This window comes from Oryctolagus cuniculus, chromosome 1 (assembly GCF_964237555.1).
Source record: "Oryctolagus cuniculus chromosome 1, mOryCun1.1, whole genome shotgun sequence".
NCBI classification, from domain to species: Eukaryota; Metazoa; Chordata; class Mammalia; order Lagomorpha; family Leporidae; genus Oryctolagus; species Oryctolagus cuniculus.
The window spans coordinates 212967793-212988769 of NC_091432.1; the positions used below are offsets into that span (position 1 = coordinate 212967793).

A 20977-nucleotide genomic window follows, 5' to 3' on the forward strand; every position below is an offset into this window, starting at 1 on the left:
TGGAAGACCTTTCTCTCTCTGTCTCTCTCTCTGTCTGTCTCTCTCTCTCTGTCTGCCTCTGCCTCTCTGTAACTCTGCCTTTCAAACAAATAAATAAATATTTTTAAAAAATGCACTAAGGTCAGAGGATGGGAAGACAACAGGAAGACATGCTAAGTTCCAGGGTCCAAGGGTGACTTGGAACAGGCCATGCCTTGGGGCGATGGGATAGGAGGGAGAAAAGGTTACTCTCTGGGAATCCCAGTGAGCGCCAGGCAGTGCGCGTGGTGATAGGGTGAGTGTTGAGATCTGAGAGATGAGCAAGGAACATGGAGGGAAAAACCAGAGAGACAAATGGCATAGTGGACTCAGGCCTCCTAACTACCATTCCTGCTACAGCTTCAGCTGTGAGTGCCCCACCCAACAGTGCTGAATGAGGTCGAGTATCCCTTATCCGAAGTATTCTGCATTTGGGATTTTGGAATCCTGGCATATATGTAATGAGTTATCTTGGGGATGGACGCAAATTAAACAGGAAATTCATTTGTATTTCTAATATACTTTGTACACACAGCTTGAAGGTAATTTTAAACAATACTGTTCATGCTCCTGCATCTCTGCTGTCACCCATCACGAGATCAAGTGTGGATTCTTTTTTCCTATTTGTGGCATCACATTGGCCCTCAAAGAGTTTCAAGTTTTGGAGCAGACGGATTTTTAAATTAGGGATGCTTGACCTGTGTTTCTAAAAGGTTTGCTCTGGAAGGTTCAGGTCGTGGGGTCACCAGAGACACAGGTGTGGGCAGTGCTTCCTCAGTGCCCACACCTGGGGTGTCCCCAGGACAGCAGTGGCCCCCCACCCCCAGCAGCCACAAGTCCATCAGACTCAGGCTCTGCAATTGAGAGGGAGCGGGGGAGGGGGAGGGGAAAAGGGGAAGGAGAAGGGGAGAGAGAATGGTTCAGTTCCTGCTGCACTGTCTCAAAAGAGAGAGGACGGGTGGGCCTTGGGAAACAGGACTGAGGCACAGGCGAGAAGGAAGGATCGGAGCTGCAGTTTTAGTCACCGACAGAAAGCGATTCTACCGGTAGACGAGAGACAGTGACCAAAGCGTATGCACAACATAAATAAATCTATTATCAGGATGCAAGGCAGTCGCATCAAGGTACCTGCACTCTTTCCACCTCTGGAAGATATCGAATTCCATTGCCTCTGTCTGATTGGGAATGAACCGAAACTCAGACACCAGCTCCGGCGTGTGTTCTGGAAGCTCGCACTCTCCAAGCTCCGCTGCAGATTTCATAAGAGGGAGGAACACAGGAGACACTGAACGCTTTCTGTTATTGCCGCAGGCAGGTCCAAAGGCATTTTGCGTGACTGTGAAGCACAGGTGCCCCCTTAGGCATCTCCCTCTCCTTTCGGGAGGATTTACCTCTCGCCTGGTAGCCGTTTATACACTCGGAACCCCCAGGAACCATTCCAGTGCCCTCCCCGGCGGGCCATACACCATCATCTCAGTTGCTACTGTCTCTCCCTCCCAGGGAGGCGTTCACTGCATTTCCCAGGGAACTGCAATGGCAAGGAACGAGGATCTGCTCAGAAGCAGCCCTTTCCCAAGGCTCTCGTTAAGGACGCACACTCTCTGCAGTGCCAGAGCAGATGCAGCAAGAATTCGGCACAGGTAAAATCAGAGAGGGGGCCCCGCGAGGACAGGAGGTGGGGTGAGAGGGCTGCGGCAGCAACTGCGTGCGTTAGGTGCAACCTGGGGGGAAGACACTTTTTCAGAGCAATCCCAGCCGAATGCCCAGCTTCTACTGCCAGGGTCCTTGCTCCTACCCTGTCTCCCACAGAATGAAGGGACCAAGGGCACGGATGTCCCCACCCGCCCAGATGTGAAAAAATCCACACTCCTTACCCCACCCCCACTCCCACACTTCAGCTCAGAGATAAGACCCTGGAAAGCCAGGCTCCAAAAGGGTGGTCCACAGGGCAAAATGCGAGACCCCCAGGCCCCTTTCCTGACCAACTGCAATACCACCTGCCTTTTCACAAGACGCCCAGATGATGGGTGTGCAGAACGACCTACTGGGATCCTGACAACACGCATCATTGTCCCCCACCCCACCCCCAGAGCTGCTGGCTCCATAGCTCTGCAGTGAGGCCTGAAAACCGCATTTCCAACACATTCCCGGATGGTGCCCACACAGTTGAGCTGGGCACTGCACTTGGAGGACCTGTGCGACCCTTAGCCAATCGCACCGACCAACCAGCGGCGTCCACTTGAACCCTCCGGGAACAGCAGGCCCCACGCACCCAGCTGCCCTCTTTACCTCCCCACCTAGGCCGTGCCAGCTGTGGCCCAGACTGCCGAGCACCTCATGCCATGGCCTGTTATCTCAGGAGAGGGACCCCAGCTGGTCTGCGGGAGAAGTCCCTGTCCATCCAGAGGACACTGTGATGCTAAGCTGGGAAGTGGCCCGGGAGCCCTGACTGGGACAATGTCTGACGCCGAGTGGGGACTTGGTGACTCTCTCTTCATCTCAGTGCAGCCCCTTGCCTGCACCAGCAACCCTGAATTGGACTGCACCCCAAAGACCAAGGCCCAGGTGCCCTGGGGGCAGAGGGGGCAGTGGCTTGGCACGTTGGGCAAAGACACGGATGAAGACTCTGCTCTGGACATATTTGACCAGAGAAGGCAAAGGCTGGGCCCCAAGGCTGGAGGTCACCCCTGACTGGCTCTGTCCGAGAGGTCATGCTGAAGCTAGGTACCTGGAAGGCCAGAGGGGCAGTCTGGTCTGGGAAGAGAGTCCCTGGGTATGAACCACCCTTGCCCTGTACCCACAGGGCAAAGTGATGCCACGGGGCCCCCTGTTCAGGAGTGAGACTGGACGGGGCAGGATTAGCCATGCCACTAGGCCATCAAGCAGTGGAGGGAGAAGTCAGGCAACCGTGAGGTTTCCTGGAAGTGTTCAGACCCGGGCGGGGGGCATGCATCCCACCTCACCACCCCTGCACTAACCCAGGCCCAAGTGAGGCCTGCTGCCTTCCAAAGCTGCCGCTTCACTGTCTACAACTCCCTGTTGTGACCCCAGCCTGGCCCCAGCCCTGGGGACACTTTACCACCCTGGGTCTTGGGTGCCTTTATCCATACAAGGGAACCGGTACAAGGACAGAACATGACCTTGAGCATGCACCAAATGACTGTCTCATCCTTCCTCGTCCCCTCTTTGCCTTTTCCCCTTTCAGCTGGCTGCACTTTCAAATGTACCATACATTTTGCTCCCCAAAGAGCAGAGCCTCCACGTAAGGTCGCTGTACCCAAATTCACGAGGACCCCATTAATTCAGGGACAGGGCAGCAAGACACGGCCTCAAGGCTCGAGCATGGGAGGAAACACAATCTTTCGTTTTATTCAAACCCCCAGAGGAGCTCCCGTGATCTTTGGAGCCCAGGGCCAGCTGGCTCGGCTGCGGCTGAAATGACAGCAGGCTACCCATGGGATGAGGGCGCGCAGGCAGGCACGGCTAACAAGAGCTTCCCTGTGTGTCTAAGTCTTCCACGTCTTTCTTTGCACCTGACATAACGCTTGCATCTTCAATTATGCCAATGTTGTGGTTCCGGCTCTAACAGGCAACTACTCTAAGAAAGGCTTACAGATGGCTGACCTTCGTCTCGTCTGACTTGACTCTGGACTCTGTCTTGGCTTTGCGCGTGTGTGATGCCTTCACGGTGATATGTGTGCCTCATCCTCTGATCATTCAGGACAATGCACAAGCCTGCAACACTGTTCCAGTGCCTCAGGGGGCAACCCTGCCAGGTGATTAATGGCCCCTGACCTGACACAGGTGCTTCTGTCCGCCAACTACACCCCAATGTCTACTGCTGGGCCACCAAGCCCGACAGCGTGAGCTCTGGGCAGCTCAGGAACTCGAGGGTGGATAGAGACCTGCTTGCTACACTGTGAGATCTGGATCTCAGTGGAGAGGCCACCGCTGGGTTCCCTCAACTGCACATAGCCCAGGACACTTAACCTAAGGAAACACAGAAAGGTAGCACGGAGCAAAGCACTGGGCACAGATGGCAGCTGATGGCGTCACCATCACGTCCCCCACCAGTGCCTTCAGACCACACCAGGAGGTCTTTAACAAAGCAGGAGTTTAACAAAGTCCTCGGGTGTCCCCCAGCCTCATTCGTTCTGTACTTATTGAGCACCTGCCAGGTGACAAGGCCCTGTTAGATAACAGGAATTCATAGGTGATGAAAGAACAGACACATCAGGCAGTGGGAGTCTCCTGAAGTCATTAATAATCATCTTTGTGTGTATAAAACATGATAAAAATACTAAAAGAAAAGAAACCATATAAAACACCTGTCTGTGGCTCTGCTCAGAGTTACACTGTGGGCAGGACACTGGGCTACTGCTTCCTTCCTTCCAGTCTTCCAGTCACACGGCTGCTGTGCTGTTATCCTGATACTCCGTGACAGGCGGGTACTGATTTCAGAATTTGCAAAAACATCTCAGGTCAACTTTTCAAAACTGGTAAGCTACAAAGTGGGAAGCCAAGTCTAACATGGTGGGCACAGATAACCCACTGACTATGAATGACTACAGCGTCGTAATGATCCAATAGAAGCCAAGGAGCCCACGACAAGCCCATCTGACGTGCTACTGAAATCCCCTACATGCAGCTACTGCAGAAGTGTTTCTTGTGCATTTTAAACTATGGTCTGCTCCACCCAGGTGAGAAGAGCAGAGGCTGACAATCATGCAGGCAAATCTGCCGTCAGCCGGTTCTCACCCCCGTGCTGGCGACCCCGCCAGTGCTTCTGGCCTGACCTCTCTGACCCAGACAGATTCAGACACCCAACAAGCTGCTGGGGGCTCCCCTGAAACCCGACTCTTCCAGTCTACCCACTCCCTGCTGCCTCCTCCCACCCTGGGAATCCTCTCTCACTCCTCTCCCAGTGCCCCGGTCTCATCACCTATCCTTCTCCTCATCCTGCCAATGCTGTTCCCTAGCAGGTGTGGAACTCCCTGCCCAAGCCGGTTCCCTCTGACCTCTGTTACCGCAACAGCTCCTCACTGTACCCCAGCCGGTCTCGGTCCTGTTCCAGGGCCCTGTCCCCGCAGAGCCAGCGCAGTCTGTCCAAAATGCACACCTGCCCAGGCCTGCCTCCTGCTTCCGAGCCTTCGGCAGCACCGCGGCTGGTCACACGAAGCTCCCGCTCTTCACGGGGGTGTGAACTTGCACCCCGCGATGCTGCTCGGCTGCTGCTCCCTGCTTGCACCTTGGCTTTGGGCCTTGGTCCCCCGAATCTCCTCCCTCTCCTCAGTGCCTCAGGAACCTGTCTTTTCTCCACACCCCCTATGCATTTCTGCTCCCAGAAGGACAGCACCCATCTGTCTGCCTTCCTCACGGACTGTGCAGCTGCTTCAGGTCACAGATTGGGTCCCATTTACTTGGGTCTCCACAGTAGCACTGGGCCTGGCACACACTACACACTCGTTTGTGGAGCTGAAAAGCAATGCCTGTAAAATGCTAACGACTGCCGAAGATTGATGTACCTTGCAGACAGAGCGCAGCTAATTCCACAGCCGTTTCATAGGGGCACTTCAATCTTGAAAGAAAGAAAAGAAATGAATTCTAAATAGGAACTTAAGTCATCATAACCATGCAAAATGTCATTAAAATCATTTTTCAAAAGGCAGTTGTATTTAGACAATGACTTTTGTTCTCAGTAGTTTATATTTTTGCTGTCACATGAAAGAATGCAAACAAGATCACTTACACTACAAATTTCCCAAAGTCAGGTCTCATCATATGGCAAAATAACCCAATTTTGGTATGTTTTCTATCACCCATGTGGGTAATTTTACTGAATTTGGCAAGAATGGGGAAGTTTGGAAACCAGAATGAAAAGCACTCCCTTAGCTTTATAATTTTTAAACTTACTTAAAATTTATCTTGACACAGTACATGCATGCCTCTTTTTAAACTGCCTTAAATCTTTCTGGAAACAAGGCCACAGTGTTAAAAATAAATGCACGGGTCCCCGACACTGCTTCACTCAGTACTGGAGTAAGTAGGGCTGAGGTATAGCCACAGAGGCGTTCTGCCGTAAACCAACACGGACTCATTCACACTTTGTATTTCAGAGTTACTCAGAAAAATAATAATGACATACATCAGTATAGCACTTCATAGTTTTCAAAGCCTCTGCATATTTATTATCCAACGTGGTCAGTGCATGGCAATTGCAGACCCCTAGGATGAATGTGGCCAGTGCTCCCCATCTCCCACTTTACAGATGAGGAACTGAGCGTGAGGCGCTCAGGGTGCTGGGACTAGGTCACCCTTCTCTTTTGAAGTTTGGTAAACCAGGCTGAAGCATACACAAACTGCAAAGTACTGTACAAATGCAAGGTGCGTCATTACTATTTTTCCAAACTGAAGACAATCTCTACAGTTACGAGGCCTGTAGATGAGGAGCACAGTATGGAGAGAGAGAGAGATCAGAGTACACACACACTCATAATACGCACACCAACCAAAGGTCTGTATTGCATGGCTGAATAAGGCAAATGTATACACTGTACAATCCACATGTTCTATGGTGTTTTGAGAGTTTGCAAATTTGGAAATTCTACTTCAGATTTCCTTCTGATTATATTCAAAAATCAAAATGTATTCTTGTCAATAATATCAGGTATTACTTTTTAGATTCAAGATGGCCTTAGTTTTTCATGTAATAGAAAATATTCAATGCATATGCTGAAAAAAGATACAATGGTAAAAGCTGTGACTGCTGAAATCTCCTATCTTTAAAATAAGTTAATATTGCACCCAAAATCAACCACTTCCATGCCAATGCTGCTCACGCTCAATAATCATGGTATATAGCCAGAGGCCCAATATTTGAAAACCAATTTTAAGAGGGGGAGAGGAAATGAGATGAGATGTCTAAAGCTTTTCCTATGGGAATCAGAACATAACCTCTTTACTTAAATGCAGATGGGGATGAATGAGACTTCTTGACCGTCCAAATACTTGTAAGTGTATACATACCAGTAATGTATCTTGCTTGCAAATACGACAAAAGCCATTATGAATCGGGCAGGGATGTGATCGGGGACAGAGTTATTCCCAAATACACATCACTTAAGATAGTAAATGCTCTTGGAAATGCTTCAAGCCATAGAGTAATCATTTAGAATAGGATGATAATGACAGTGATACAAGTATTAGACTCACTTTACAATGCCTGGTGCACTTTTTGTGAATTTCAAAAAGGGAACAAGGGTACAAGAGTTAAAACAGTGAGTTATTTTGAAATATACTATGATCTATCCTGGATTAAGAATTAGAGCAAAAACATACTTACTTTCCAGAAAGAATGTCATGCCTGAGTTGTAAAACAAACAGGTACCTGACAAACATATACAAAAGTCAACAGAGGGTAACCCTTTCCCAGCCGCTTTCAAACCCCAGCTTCCCAAGGCAGAGCCCACCCTGCACACAGCCTGGACGTGTGCATTGTAAACAGGGAGTCCAAATCCAATGAGAACTTTGGTGGAAGCATCTCCTCCTGGGTCTCCAGGAGGGCATCCCAGAACCTGGCTGGGAAGGCGAGTGCATGTAGGGATTCGCAAGATACTTGGGAGGATGGAACATGGAACACTACACGGTCCAAGGGCGGCCCCGCAACCCCCTTGGTGCTGGACAAGAGAGCCAGACAGGCACACAGAACTTGCACACAGGCACGCGATGCGCCCAATGGGCAGGCTGCGGAGGCTTCCGGATCTGGTTCTCTGGTGGCTCCGCCAGGAGATTCCAGAATGCTGCAGCTCACTGCAGTCAGTTACTGCTCCAGGCTTTTTTCGCTGGTGCAGTTTAACTGCAGACACTCTCTTTCAAACAGTAAAACACTCACACAACACACCAACACACACACACACACACACACACACTCATGAAACAGGAAAATCCTGGATCTGGACTGCAACCAGTTACAGGAATAAGAAAAAATGGGCAGGAAGGCAGCAAATATCACAGGTGGGGTTTATTTAGGTAAAACAAACAAACAAACAAAAAAAACCCACAAATGCCTTGGCTTAAATATATATTTTTTTAACTAGGAGAATGTGGGCATCAGAACCACTTCCAGTGCTTTATAAAAACTAAAGCTGCCCGCGCTCTACTCCACACGTACGGAGTCAGAATCCTGTATGCAAGAGTGGCCCCCAAGAATCTGATTTGTGCAAAAACTGCCCAGCTGTCTCTGATTCACTTAAAGACCACTGGCTTTGGTGACAGCTGGCAGCAGCACATGTCTTTAAGAGCACCAAAGAGGAACTCTAGAATAACTTAATTTGAGCTTTGGAAACAATGCAAGCAGTTACTTTCTGCAGAATGGAGAGAACACAATGTGGGTGACCCAGAAATCAAAGGCAGGGGAGGACTGCAGGTTCTGGAATGTTCCTGCTTCCCAACAGGTGCTTCACAGCCTTTGAACTTGTGCTGAAACTCAGGATACTACCTTATGCACTCCCATCAAGGGGGACCGGGGGCTGATGTGGCCAGAACTTCAAATTCCCTCAAGAAAACCTAACTCTCGAGGTCCCGTAGCCCCTTCCATCAGGACCATGGCAATGGCCTTGGGTCTCCTGTCATCTCCAAGCTAGTGACTGCTGCAGTCCATCACCCAAACAGCAACGAGGAGTCTCCGGGGTTACCCAAGGCAGAAGGAGCTGGCAGAGAATTTCATGGATGGCAGGGTGGTTGGAGAGGAATGCCACACATTCAAAAATGTTGAAGTTCTCCGTATCCCACACTAAAGGCAGCCATAACATAAAAATGCTCAGTGTGGGCTGACAGACAACATGAAGGGAATCTCACAATTTTGTTGTAATTTGCTGCAATTTTGTTTTAAAGACAGGCTTCCTTCCATTGTAACAACTAAGGGAATACTTTGTAGTTCCTTAAAAAAGGTAATTTTGGACTTAGAAACCCTCTCCTACTAGTTGCCTTCCCTTTCTGTAGCTGAAACAAAATGTCATAGAATAACCAACCAACTTACCCAAGATCCAGGAAAACAAGTGTAACAAGAAAAGAAATCTAATTTCTATTCCCTAAGAACAAATGTCAAATTAGGCAAAGTGCTGGATTTTCAAGAGAACACAGAAACACAGGAAAAGGGTAACACCACTTGCTCAGAAGCACAGACAGCAGGCCCTGGAGGGGAGGCAAGCCCACGATTTGGAAGACCCAGAGATCACAGGCCAGGCAGCCGCCCCTGGGTGGGATCTGGCTCTGCATTGTGTCCTACCTTGTAAACTCTTCACGCAGGTTGTTCGGTTCTGAAGAATAGTACTTAACTCGGAAGTGCAAAGCGTAAGTAGGTCCAACTACACGTGTGGAGACAGAATGGTTGAAGATGTTTTTCCCCAGTTTTGAAGAGCACAGGATGGACAAAAGGACAAAGGCATTAAATCTAAGACATATTCACCATGACACTGGGAGGGTATACATTGGGCAGACCAAGTCAGAGCATTCTTTTCAACCCTAGCGTGGAAAGCTGAAATGGACTTTGGTGCTGATGGGTTGAGTGGCACCCTCTTTCTGGAAGAAAACCATACGGATCTTGGTGAATCACCAAGAACTCAATTTCTTTTTTTTTTTAACCTCTGATCCCAAAAGACTCACTTGAGACCTGCTTTGTAACAGAGAAGGCTAAAGGCAAGTGATAACACGAACAGCAAAGTATCTGTCACCTTAAAATACAGTAAAGATCCCTTATAGTACAGTCACACCCCACATAACGACTTTCTAGTTGATGGACTCTATGACACTATATTCCATAAGCCCACCTGGCCAGCAGGCCATACTCTCTAGGTTTCTGTAAGTATGTATATACAACGACGAAGTCATCGAATGATGCGTTTCTCAGCACACAGCCATGGCATTAAGTGATCCGTGACTGTACTTTTAAGAGACTATAAAATTTTTCAAATGGCCCAAGCATAAACAACATTAAAGAAACGTGGTTGCCACACAAATGAGAAAGCTGGACGGGACTACTGAAGGAGTCTACTTTGAAACTCACTGGAATGTGAACATAGCAGGTGTAAAGTTGTATTCCTGAAGTGTATTAATTAGTTCTCATGGGTGTGTGCAAGTGTGTCTGATCTCAAATGAAAGCACAGTCAGGTTTTCAGCATCTGCTAAAAACTCTTCAAATTCTAAACTAACCTTTGGCCAGCTTACCCATCCATCGAAAACCCGGTGATCTAAAATGCTTCCACATTCCAATGAAAACACAAAGACCTCAAAACATGGGCAAAGGACGTGACTCACAGAGAAAGAAAATGAATGAGGAAGGTAAATTCTGCTCACTTACTTTTCATCTGCTTCTTTATGGGTTTGGAATGATCCAGCCAGTGCTGTAAGAAAGAAAACACTGCTTTAGGAACAGTTAGCGGGAGATCATGCAGGCCAAGTAGTTACCATGCTCTGCGAAGGTTAGTAATTCTACTGGAGGGAAGACACCAGGGATTGGCCAGGCCATGAGCTTTCAGGTTGGGGGATCCATAAATTGCTTGGGGTGACATAAAAAAGTACATTTTTTTTCCTGGGGAGCAGGTCCACAGTTTCCCCTGTTTTTTTCTTTTATTGAGATGCCTGAAAGAACCTAAAACCCAAGCACTAACTGATCTCTGAAGTCCCCTCCAATTGGCTGAGCCACCCATTTGCCTCTGCCTTCTGAGTGTCTCACGTTTGGCTCAATCTTCCCTGAGAATTCCCAGTCACCGCTCACCTAGCCCAGGGTACAAGCCAGGGCGCCAAGCATCTCAGAACACCTGGGTCTGGTAGTTCTGTTGCCCTAATCCCTGAAAGTATGAACCCAAAACACATGGTCTCTTTCTCCTCTCGCCAGGAAAAATCACCCATGCTGCAGACCCAAGGACCGACACGGATCTGCTGAAGGTAATCTCACTTTGCTCAGTGTAGGCATTCCACCTGTCTCTAGCTCTCACCAGGAGAAGCACTTCAGTCTCATCCGTCTCAGACAGAGCTGGGAAAGTCCGGCCCCTGGGCCATCTAAGGCCCCCAAAATCATGTGGTCTGACCCTGCCAAGGCGACCACAGACGGGACTCAAAATTCAGTATGTCTGTGGTGGGCTAATTTTTAAGTGGCTAATTTTGTACAGCTCACCAAAGTTTTAGGAAAGTGAATCAGATGCTCTTGATTTGGGATGGGGCTATGTCAAACTGGAAATATCCTCAGCCCCAAATGCATTCAATGCGCCTAATCCACTGCACGGCACAGCTTAGCGACACAGGGCACTGCCAACGCCATCAACTCTTTCCCCCGCAACCGTGGGGCTGACCAGAAGCTGCCTGCCCGGCCTGGGGAGAGAGGATCACACTACAGATCCCCAGTCCGGGAAACAGCAGCACTCGGGGGGCTGGTGCTGTGGCGCAGCGGGTTAATGCCCTGGCCTGAAGTACCCCATATGAGATACAGCTGCTCTACTTCCGATCCAGCTCTCTACTGTGGCCTGGGAAAGCAGTAGAGGATGGCCCAAGTCCTTGGGCCCCTGCACCTGCATGGGAGACCCGGAAAAAGCTCCTGGCTCCTGGCTTTGGATCGGCACAGCTCCGGCCATTGCAGCCATCTGGGGAGTCAATTAGTGGATGGAAGACCTCTCTACCTCTCTCTCTCTCTCTCTCTCTCTCTGCGTAACTCTTGACTTTCAAATAAATAAATAAATATTAAAAAAAAAAAAAAAAAGGCTGGTGCCAGGGCTCACTTGGCTAATCTTCCACCTGCGGCACTGGCACCCTGGGTTCTAGCCCCATTCGGGGCACCAGATTCTGTCCCGGTTGCTCCTCTTCCAGTCCAGCTCTCTGCTGTGGCCCGGGAAGGCAGCGGAGGATGGCCCAAGTGCTTGGGCCCTGCACCCACATGGGAGACCAGGAGGAGGCACCTGGCTCCTCGCTTCAGGTCGGCGCAGCATGCCGGCAGTAACAGCCACTTGGGGGGTGGACCAACGGAAAGAAAGACCTTTCTCTCTGTCTCTCTCTCTCTCTTTCTCTCTCTGTGTGTGTCTAGCTCTGCCTGTCAAAAAAAAAAAAAAAAAAAAAAAAAAAAGCAGCACTCAGATGACGGCTTCTCCCACCGGTGTGCTGCCTTCTCACCATCCTAAAGCTGAGAAATCGTAGGTCGACAGGGGCCCTCTGCCCTGTGAGCTCTTTCTGTGTCCAGGTACTGGGCATAAAGCGCTGCCCAGCAGGGCCTTGTTAGCTTCTTGAGAAATACATGCTACGTATAATAGTTTATTTTTAGAGATTTATTTATTTGAAAGGTGGAGTTACTGAAAAAAGGGATGGACAGAGAGATTGTGTGCATCCACTGGTTCACTCCCTAAATGGCTGCAGCAGCCCGGGCTGGGCCAGGCTGAAGCCAGGAGCCAGGAGCCTCCTGTGGGTCTCCCATGTGAGTGGCAGGGGCCCAAGCACGTGGAACATCCCCTGCTGCCTCTCCCAGGTCAATAGCAGGGAGCTGGAGCGGAAGTGGAGCAGCTGGGACGTGAACCGGCGGCGACCATATGGGATGCAGGCGTCGCAGGCAGCAGCTTTACCTGCTACGCCACAGAGTTGGTCCTGATAGTTCTGTTTTGGAAAGAGACAAGTAGGGACTTTCCCCACCATCTTCCACAGACTCAGCGCATGTGAGCACTTCACAGTCGGGAAAACATTTGGGATGACGCAGCCAGGCAGGGTTTCTCACTAGCTTTTCAAAACCACAGGCCGTTCTGCCCGTGTTTCTGCCGAGTGTGCCAGAAGATCCTCAGAAGCAATCCCTACTTGGCACGTTCCGGCACCGGGAAGGGCGGGACGGAATTAGCACTGTGTACTGTACACCTAAGCAAAGAGCCCATTAGACCGCGTGGGAGGAGGTGGGTAAGGAAACACAAAAGCAAATAACAGAAGAATTATAATACAATAAGCTGCGGGCATGCAATGGGAGTGCATGGGCTTTTGTCATCTCTACTCCTGGCTAGGCGACCATGTAATAAAAGCCGGGATCATCGCAGGCAGGATGCGTATCTCAAAGGCGCAGGGCGGCATGCTTTATCTCATTGTTAATAGCTCTGAATTGGAAATGACCTAAATGTCCATCAACAAAGCCGGATTAAAAAAATGGCTCATCCATTTAATGAAACGCTCTTTAAACCGATGTAGGCCTATCTTTATTGATGTGGCCAGAGATCCACGGTGCATTGTTGGATGGGGGAAAAAAGAAAACCTTTAGAAAGGATCTCATTTATATAAAATTGTTAATTTTTTATCAGACAAGTCCAGAGGATTTGTAGAGGCTACTTGGTGATGGCTGGGCTGCAAATGCTGCTCTTTTTCTTTCTTTCTTTTTTTTTTGATTTTTCTTGTGTAATTTTTTTTTTTTAATTTATTTATTTGAAAGGTGGAGCTACGGAGAGGAAAAGAGATCAATCTGCCATTCACTGGTTCACTCCCCAAATGGCCCCAACAGCCAGTCCTGGGCCAGGCAGAAGCAAGGAGCCAGAAACTCCATTTGGGTCTCCCATGTGGGTGGCAGAGGCCCAAGTACTTGGGGGCATCTTCCGTTGCTTTCCCAGGTGCATTAGCAGGGAGCTGGATGGGAAGTGAAGTGACCAGTACATGAAGCAGCCCTCAGATATAGAGTGCCGCATTTTAAGAGGCAGCTTAACCCTGCTGGCTGCAATGCCAGCTCCTCTGCCTAATTTTTAACTGTAACGAGAACATCATTTGCAGGGGGGTGGGCAGGGCTGTCACTTCCATATTCACTCCCTGTTTGCCTGTCTGGCAGTTTTCTGATTGTGAGTTTTCGAGCTTTAGGTATCACCACTGCCCTGGACCCCCAGCGTCAGCCTTGGGAGGGCAGACACGGACTCAGCGTAAGCATGGAACTCACCTTCTCCCCAAGCACCGCATCAGCAGCTGAGCGTAAACCTGTTCCCTCTCACTCCCACCCCCTCCGAGTGAATGCCACTGCTAAGAGATGGGCCCCTTCTTGCCCTTCTCCCAGCCCTGGCCACTCAATGTTTTCAACAGATCAAGTTTAAGCCCACCCTTCCTCCCCCTCCACCGTCAGACTCTAAGCGGATCCAAGTACCATTAGTGTGGTTTCCTGGGCCGTGGTTTTCCACCCTGGCTGTACGTTATTACCATCACTCGGGAAACTTTTCAAAAGTCAATACCCAGGCCCCATGCAAGACTCAGGAAACAGAATCCCAGGGCTTCAGCATTTCACAAACGCACCCAGCGTGCCAGCTAAGTGTTGGGTTCTGGAGTTTTCTGCATCCTCTCTTAGCCAGGTGATCTTGGGGGCCCTGAGACACCCACAGCCCCTTCTGCAAACAGCTGTTAGGATTTCCAGGCCAGCCCAAGAGGTGAGCCAGCCAGACGTCTGTGGCCAGCGTTAACCCCCAGGTGGACAGTGCGGGCAGCTGACTGCTTCACTCTGGGACGGCTACTCAACTTGCAAGGGGGTGGGGAGCCTCTTTTCTGCCAAGGGCCATGTGGGTATTTATAGCATCATTCTCGGGCCATACAAAACGATCAACTTAAACGTGAGCCTCCCGTATGGATGCACTGCGTTTTGAGTCCCTCCTGCGGCTGCCTTGGCAGTGTGCCAGACCAGATGATTTCGAGGGCCTTGTATGGCCTGCAGGCCGGATGTCCCCCACTGCTGTACTAAAGGAATGCCTCTCTGCTGCAGGCAGGCTCCACCCTGCTACACAGAGCCCAGCCCCAAGCAGGTAAGGCCAGAACAGAGGAGGCCTGCGAACAGCCCAGGGCTCGCTAAGCTCAGAAAGCAATCAGAATCAGCAACATCATTTTCAAAACTCCTTGATCCCCTGGGGGCTTCTAGGTCAGGTTTTGTTTGCTTCCCTCAGAGGTGATAAGAAACCCAGTCAACTCTCCTAAATGGACTAAGATAAAATCCATGCTGCACCAACCACTGCAAAGTGACCCCACTTTCTTCCTAGCTGCAGGAGCCGGCCTGCCTCTGATCACTCGTGCTTTACCTGCCTAGCGACTCCAATCTGGGGGCAACCCAAGTCCAAGGCCGTGTTTAGTGAGTTGGACCTTATGCACGCCTTTGAGGGTTTTATTTAGCAGCGGCAGGAGCTGCCTGGGATGTCCACCTGTGTCCTGGCTAAATATAGCCAGGCCGCCAGCCGGGAAAGGCTGGGGCAAACGGCTCCAGACCTCTCAACAGGCCATTAAGCCGGTCACTGGAGACAGACAGATGCGCTCCCGAGTTCACACGGCAAGTCATTTCACTCAAACACTGTAGTGGGTGTCAGCAAGGTGCTCTCTGATCTGAATTCCTCGTCCAAGTCCATCTGGCAAGGCCCCTTCCATAAATCCAGCCGGGTGAGATGATCTTGGCAAAGCCCGTCTGCAGGAACAGTACATCAATCCTGGACCCATGACACGCATATGGCCGGCTGCAGAATTTAATGGCCTAAAATCGACAGGGAAGCACGTGGGCCACGGAGCCCGGGAGAAGCTCAGCACTTGAAGGAGGCCTCAGATCTTTCGGCCAGGACCCACCGTGAGCCCCCCGCGCGAGGTCTGAGTGACGGAGCTCAGTGTGGGAGGTCCAGGACCCAGAGCCTCTCCCGGCTCGCCGCACAGAACCTAGCGTGTTTTTAGAAGTGAGCTGCAGGGGAATGGGAAGAGGTCAGTGGGTCTGGAGGACGGACACACAAGGACGCGTTCCTCCAGTTCACGAGGTCGCGTCCATCCCGACTCAAGCCTTGGCAGAGACGGGGGTGGCCCCAGGGAGGCCATGAGAGGTCAGGTCTAAGAAGACCCGGACCCAGGATTCAAGGTCATGCCAGCGTTGACGACCAGGACTCAAGGTTTCCAGGCTACACACCGCTCCCTGAAGGCAGTGCCCCCCCCCCCCCAGGAGGAAGCCCAGGGACACTAGCCACTGGCTGCTTGAGGTTCCTTTGGGCATGCACTCACTGCAGCGTCCCCTCCGCCAGCTTCCCAGGGAGCTCCAGCGTTCGCATGCGCGCCCTGCCTCTCACTGCCAGCATTCAGAAACAGGCTACTGGGAGGCCTGCAGCTCTCCTTGGGCCCATTTTAGACTTCTTTTACCACCATTGAAGGAGGCAGGGATCGGAGTTCAAGTCCCAGCTCTGGCACAAGCAAGACCCCACTCCTGAGCCTCAGCTTCCTCATCCGTGAGCCTGAGCTGTCCCTTCGTGCACCGACTGAGGGTCCGCAGAAACTGGACCAAACCACTGTGGCGGACAGAGGAGGGATCTGTCTGACTGTAGTCAGAGCAGACTTACTATTAGCATCCACACGCTCCCTTTTCCCGTCAAGGGACACTGCATGGTCACTCCCTTCTTCTCACAGTCTCTTTCCAAACAGGAGGAGTGCAGGCCAGTACCACCCGCATGGGGAACTGTGGTGACATTCCACACAGCCCTCAGGGAGCCACAGCGCCCCATCAGCAGCCACTGAGCTCACAGCTATGCGTCCACCTCACCATGCCGCCCTCGGCCTCAGAATACCGAACTCCAGGCTGCAGAGAGCAGAGCAAAAACACACAACACAACCTGAGACCAGGGCCCATCCCATCTTCTCTGCATTCCCGGCTGCAATAGGTATAACCACAAAAGCTCCCTTTCCACACTAGGAAGGGGCTTAAGGAAAGGATCCCCAGTGGCCACACCGACCTTCCAGAACACGTGCCCCAGGAAGAGGAGGGAAGACCCTGCTGGGCAGGGGGTATGGTGGGAACTCTTATCGCCACTCCCCATTCCACCCCAGGCAGACTCCTCTTCCCGTCTGTGGCCTGGTCAATGTGTCCCCCTGCTCTCTGACGCCAGGCTCACTTTGGCCTCACGGACTGGACCTCATGGACCCCTTCTGCTAAAAGACTGAACACACTGTGTCGCAAGGGACTGCCCGCTGGTCGTCTCCACCAGCACGGGGCAGGCGGGGACAGAGGCCCGGTCACTTCTGCAACCACAGAGCTTGGCACTGAGTGAGCCCCAGGTCAAAGCTGGCTGAACAGCGTTGACACAATGTCCTCTTTCTGTGTGTGTGTATACATGTGACATGTGTGTATGCATGTGTACCAGGTATGTAATGGAACCAGAGCAGTCCAGCAGAAAGTGCTGGGCTTACCCAGCTCTGTCCCTACGTCAACTCTAAGGTTCTTTGCATCTCCAAACCTTAGTGTCACCTGCAACATGGGTCTGCTTTATGGCTGGCTTTATAGAGCAGAGAGGAATGCTAACCAGCTTTATGTAAAGCCTTTAGTTCAGTGCTGGGCTCAGGGAGAGAACTCCGTAAACAGCAGCTCTCAGGACCGGGCAGTGGGAAGGCTGGGAGGATGCAGGCCGGAGCCTCTGGCGCTCAGAGGAAAGCTTTGATTTGTAAAAACAGTCTCCCAGCCCTGCTTTGAGGTGTACCAAAGCGGGATCTGCTGAGTGGGTCCCTGGATGGCCTTCGTGCTTTGACACGGAAAAGCAAAACAGGAGGTCCCAGCTCCAACTGCTAAAAATAGGTGATGCCAACAAGCTCTGACAGTTGCTTCAGGGCTGGGCAGGGCACTATGGAAACCAGGCCTGGCTCTTTTCAGGGAGCTGGGGATATAAACTGGGTATGCAGTCAGCCATGCCAACCACCCTGCCACTGCCAGCCCTCTCATCTGCACGTCAGGGACTGAGTGGAGGTGTCAGTATTTGCAGGAGGGGCTGGCATCGTGGCACAGCAGGTTAAGGTGCCTCTTGCGACACTGGTATCCCATACAGGAAAGCCAATTGGGGGCCCACCACTCTGCTTCCCGTCCAGCTCCCTGCTGACACACCTGGAAGGCAGTGGAGGATGGCCCAAGGACTTGGGACCTCGCTACCCATGTGGGAGATCAGGTTGGAACTCCTGGCTCCTGGCTCCTACCTGGCCAAGACCTAGCTACTGTGGCCATTTGGGAAGTGAACCAGCAGATGGAAGTGTCTCTGTCTCTTCTTCCCCCTGTCACCCAGCCTTTCAAATCAATCAATAAACCTTAGGGAAGGAAGGGAGGGAGGGAGGGAGGGAGGGAGGGAGGGAGGGAGGGAGGGAAGAAGGAAAGAAGGAAAGAAAAGGAGGGAGGGAGGGGAGGGGAGGGGAGGGGAGGGGAGGGGAGGGGGGAAGGAAGGAAGGAAGGAAGGAAGGAAGGAAGGAAGGAAGGAAGGAAGGAAGGAAGGAAGGAAGGAAAAACTTGCAGAAGCCTCAATTACAGGGGCAATAAGTCGATGGCCAAGGAAACCATTCCCTTCTGAGTTCACATCTATTCCCGAACTCTCTCCAGAAACACCTCCCACGACATCCTGTCTCCTCCAAGCCCCATGAGAATCAGGGATGGCCCAGCACGGCTGGCTTGGCAGACTCTCCCCAAGGGCTCCCGCTTACATTTTCAAGGTTTCTCCTGTGGCTCGCAACTGGGCCTTGCAGGTCCCAGCTAACCTTGCCTTCTAAGGAAGCTTACTCTGGACCCCCTCGGCCTGCCCATCCAGGAGCAGGAGACTGCTATGGCTTGCATGGGGTTTGTTGCCCAAAGGTTCCTGTACCGGAAGCTTGGTCTCAAGTGCAGTGGGATTGAGAGGTAGTGGAACCTTTAAGAGGCAGGGCCTTGTGGAAGGAAGAAAGGTCACAGAGTCTGCACCCTCAAAAAGGCTTGAAGGCATGGTCATTGGGAGCAGGCTCTTGCAATGGCAGGCTGTTATAAAGCAAGGCCACCCCAGGTTCTCTGTGCCTTCTGCAGGCAGCCACTGCCCTCTCCTTCCACCCACCAGGCTATGTCACAGCCAGAAGGCCCTCACAGAGGCCAGCCAGATGGATTTAGCCTCTACAGCTGAGAGCTAACAAGGCCTCTTTTTTTAATTAATTAATTTATTTAATTAATATTTTACTTATTTATCTAAGAGGTAGAGTTACAGAGAGAGAAAGAGAGAGAGGTCTTCCATCCACTGGCTCACTCCTCATGGCCGCAATGGCCAGAGATGGGCCAATAGGAAGCCAGGAGCTAGGAGCTTCTTCCAAGTTGATGCAGGGGCCTAGGCACCTGGGCCATCTTCCACTGCTTTCCCAGGCACGTTAGCAGAGATCTGGATCGGAAGTGGAGCAGCTGGATGTGAACTGGCATCTGTATGGGATGCTGGTGCCATAGGCAGAGGCTTAACCTAACTACACCACAGCACTGCCCCACTAACTAGGCCTCTATTTGACAAGGTGTCCAGCCTTGGGTGTTCTGTTATTGCAACACAAACCACACTAAGGCAGGGACCTCCTGCACGCCCCGGATTATACAACTTTTTCTCCCCTGACTCATGAGGCTCCGCCTCAACTTCCCCTTGAGATGGATGGTGCCTGCTCTACTCTACAGCTGGGGAAACTGAGGCTACGAACTCCGTGTGCCAGAAGGACCACACAGGCCTGAAACTGCACAACCTTGGGTTGAGTCCGAGTCACTGGGTGAGCCGACAAGGACCAACAGCTTGGGTTTCACCTCCAGAACACGTGGAGACTGGACAAAGGCCCTTTCCAGGGCTAAGTAAGCAGGTTCTAGATTGTGTTCCTCATCCCCAGGGGTCTCTAAGGAGAGGAAGTGCAAAGTCTTAGGATCAAGTCAGAAAGCCAAGTTTGCCTGTTTAATGCAGAGTAGACAAGCAAGGAGCCCGAGGCCGCACGAGCCGCCTGCCACCGAAGGCAAGACAGTGCAGAGGTTTAAGCAGAGGAAAGACACTGTGGGAGTTCAGGACTCGCTTCGTGGGAGGCAGGGGTCATCTGGGAAGGCCTGAAGGATGGCCACAAAGACAGCACGAGCAGAAGCACAGAGTAGCGCAGGCTTCACCGGAACCCAGCCTCTGAGGAACCAGGCTCAGAAACGAAAGCCCGATGACAAGACGGGTCCTGGGAATCCAGTGCCAGCACCGCCCACCCCTCACATCCTCAGAGGGGAAGGCGGAGGCTGACCCTGCACCTGCCTCTGCAGAGAAGAAAAGCCATTCCCGTACACAGGGCAGGCTGCTGCAAGGGCTCTGGCCCCCGTGATGCATGCGCACCTGCAGGCGTCTGGGTCCCGCTGTGAACATCCCTCCTGCCACACGGTGACGGGCACGGGTGGATGCGAAGCCTGCCAGCTGAGCCAGCAGAGGCTCAGGGAAAAACCTTTCTCGATGGAGTCACTCGCTTGGCCTTCTGGGTACCCAGGGGCTGAAGATGATCACCTGGGGGTGAGGACAAGCCGGCAAGGCAACAGGCGCTTGGCTCTCACGGCAGAAACAGTGGATGCTGTCTCCGGTCTAACCGCAGGAGACATCTGTGGCAGACATGTCGCCTGGCTCCCCTTCAGTTTCTGAGTCCCTGAACATTCTAACTGCAAGGGCCCCTGCAGAACAGGTCCAAGGACCCCATTTTCCAGAGGAGATAACTGAGGCCATGGGAGAAAAGGTGGCCTAACTAAGGTCCACCACAGCAGGGAGCGGCAGGGCCAGGAACAGCGTCCAGGCCCACAGATACTCTGAAGCCAAAGCTAGAACAGACAGGGGTTCAGGGAAGAGGAGGCCAATGACGGTAGGTTCCTGGCGCCAGGACAGAGAGGAGAGCTCTGAATTTGGCACTCGGGAAGCAACTGCAAAGGGCACTGCCAATGCAGGTCCAGGGAGCTGATCCACGAGAAGCAGGCACAGTGCATTATCCTACGACAAAGGACGGACGGACAGAAAGAGAAACTTTGAGCAGAAGGGGAAGAAAACCCACGTTTTTTTAATTTTTTTTTTTTATTTGACAGGTAGAGTTATAAACAGTGAGAGAGAGAGAAAGAGAGAAAGGTCTTCCTTCTGTTGGTTCACTCCCCAAATGGCTGCCACGGCCGGCGCTGCGCCGATCCAAAGCCCGGAGCCAGGAGCTTCTTCCTGGT

General features: G+C 51.6%; 1 protein-coding gene across 7 annotated transcripts in view; it reads right to left on the minus strand.

Moving 5' to 3' along the window:
* Positions 1-20977, minus strand: part of EPB41L4B (erythrocyte membrane protein band 4.1 like 4B) — a 150438-nt gene that overhangs the window by 86002 nt on the left and 43459 nt on the right. For all 7 annotated transcript variants that reach the window (XM_017346908.3, XM_051843327.2, XM_051843348.2 and 4 more), the window contains exons 3-7: positions 10376-10418; positions 9305-9383; positions 7361-7405; positions 5544-5596; positions 1147-1267 (exon numbers count right to left, since the gene is read on the minus strand). In XM_017346908.3, the coding sequence (XP_017202397.3) occupies positions 1147-1267; positions 5544-5596; positions 7361-7405; positions 9305-9383; positions 10376-10418 (341 nt within the window). The remainder of the gene's footprint in view (positions 1-1146; positions 1268-5543; positions 5597-7360; positions 7406-9304; positions 9384-10375; positions 10419-20977) is intronic.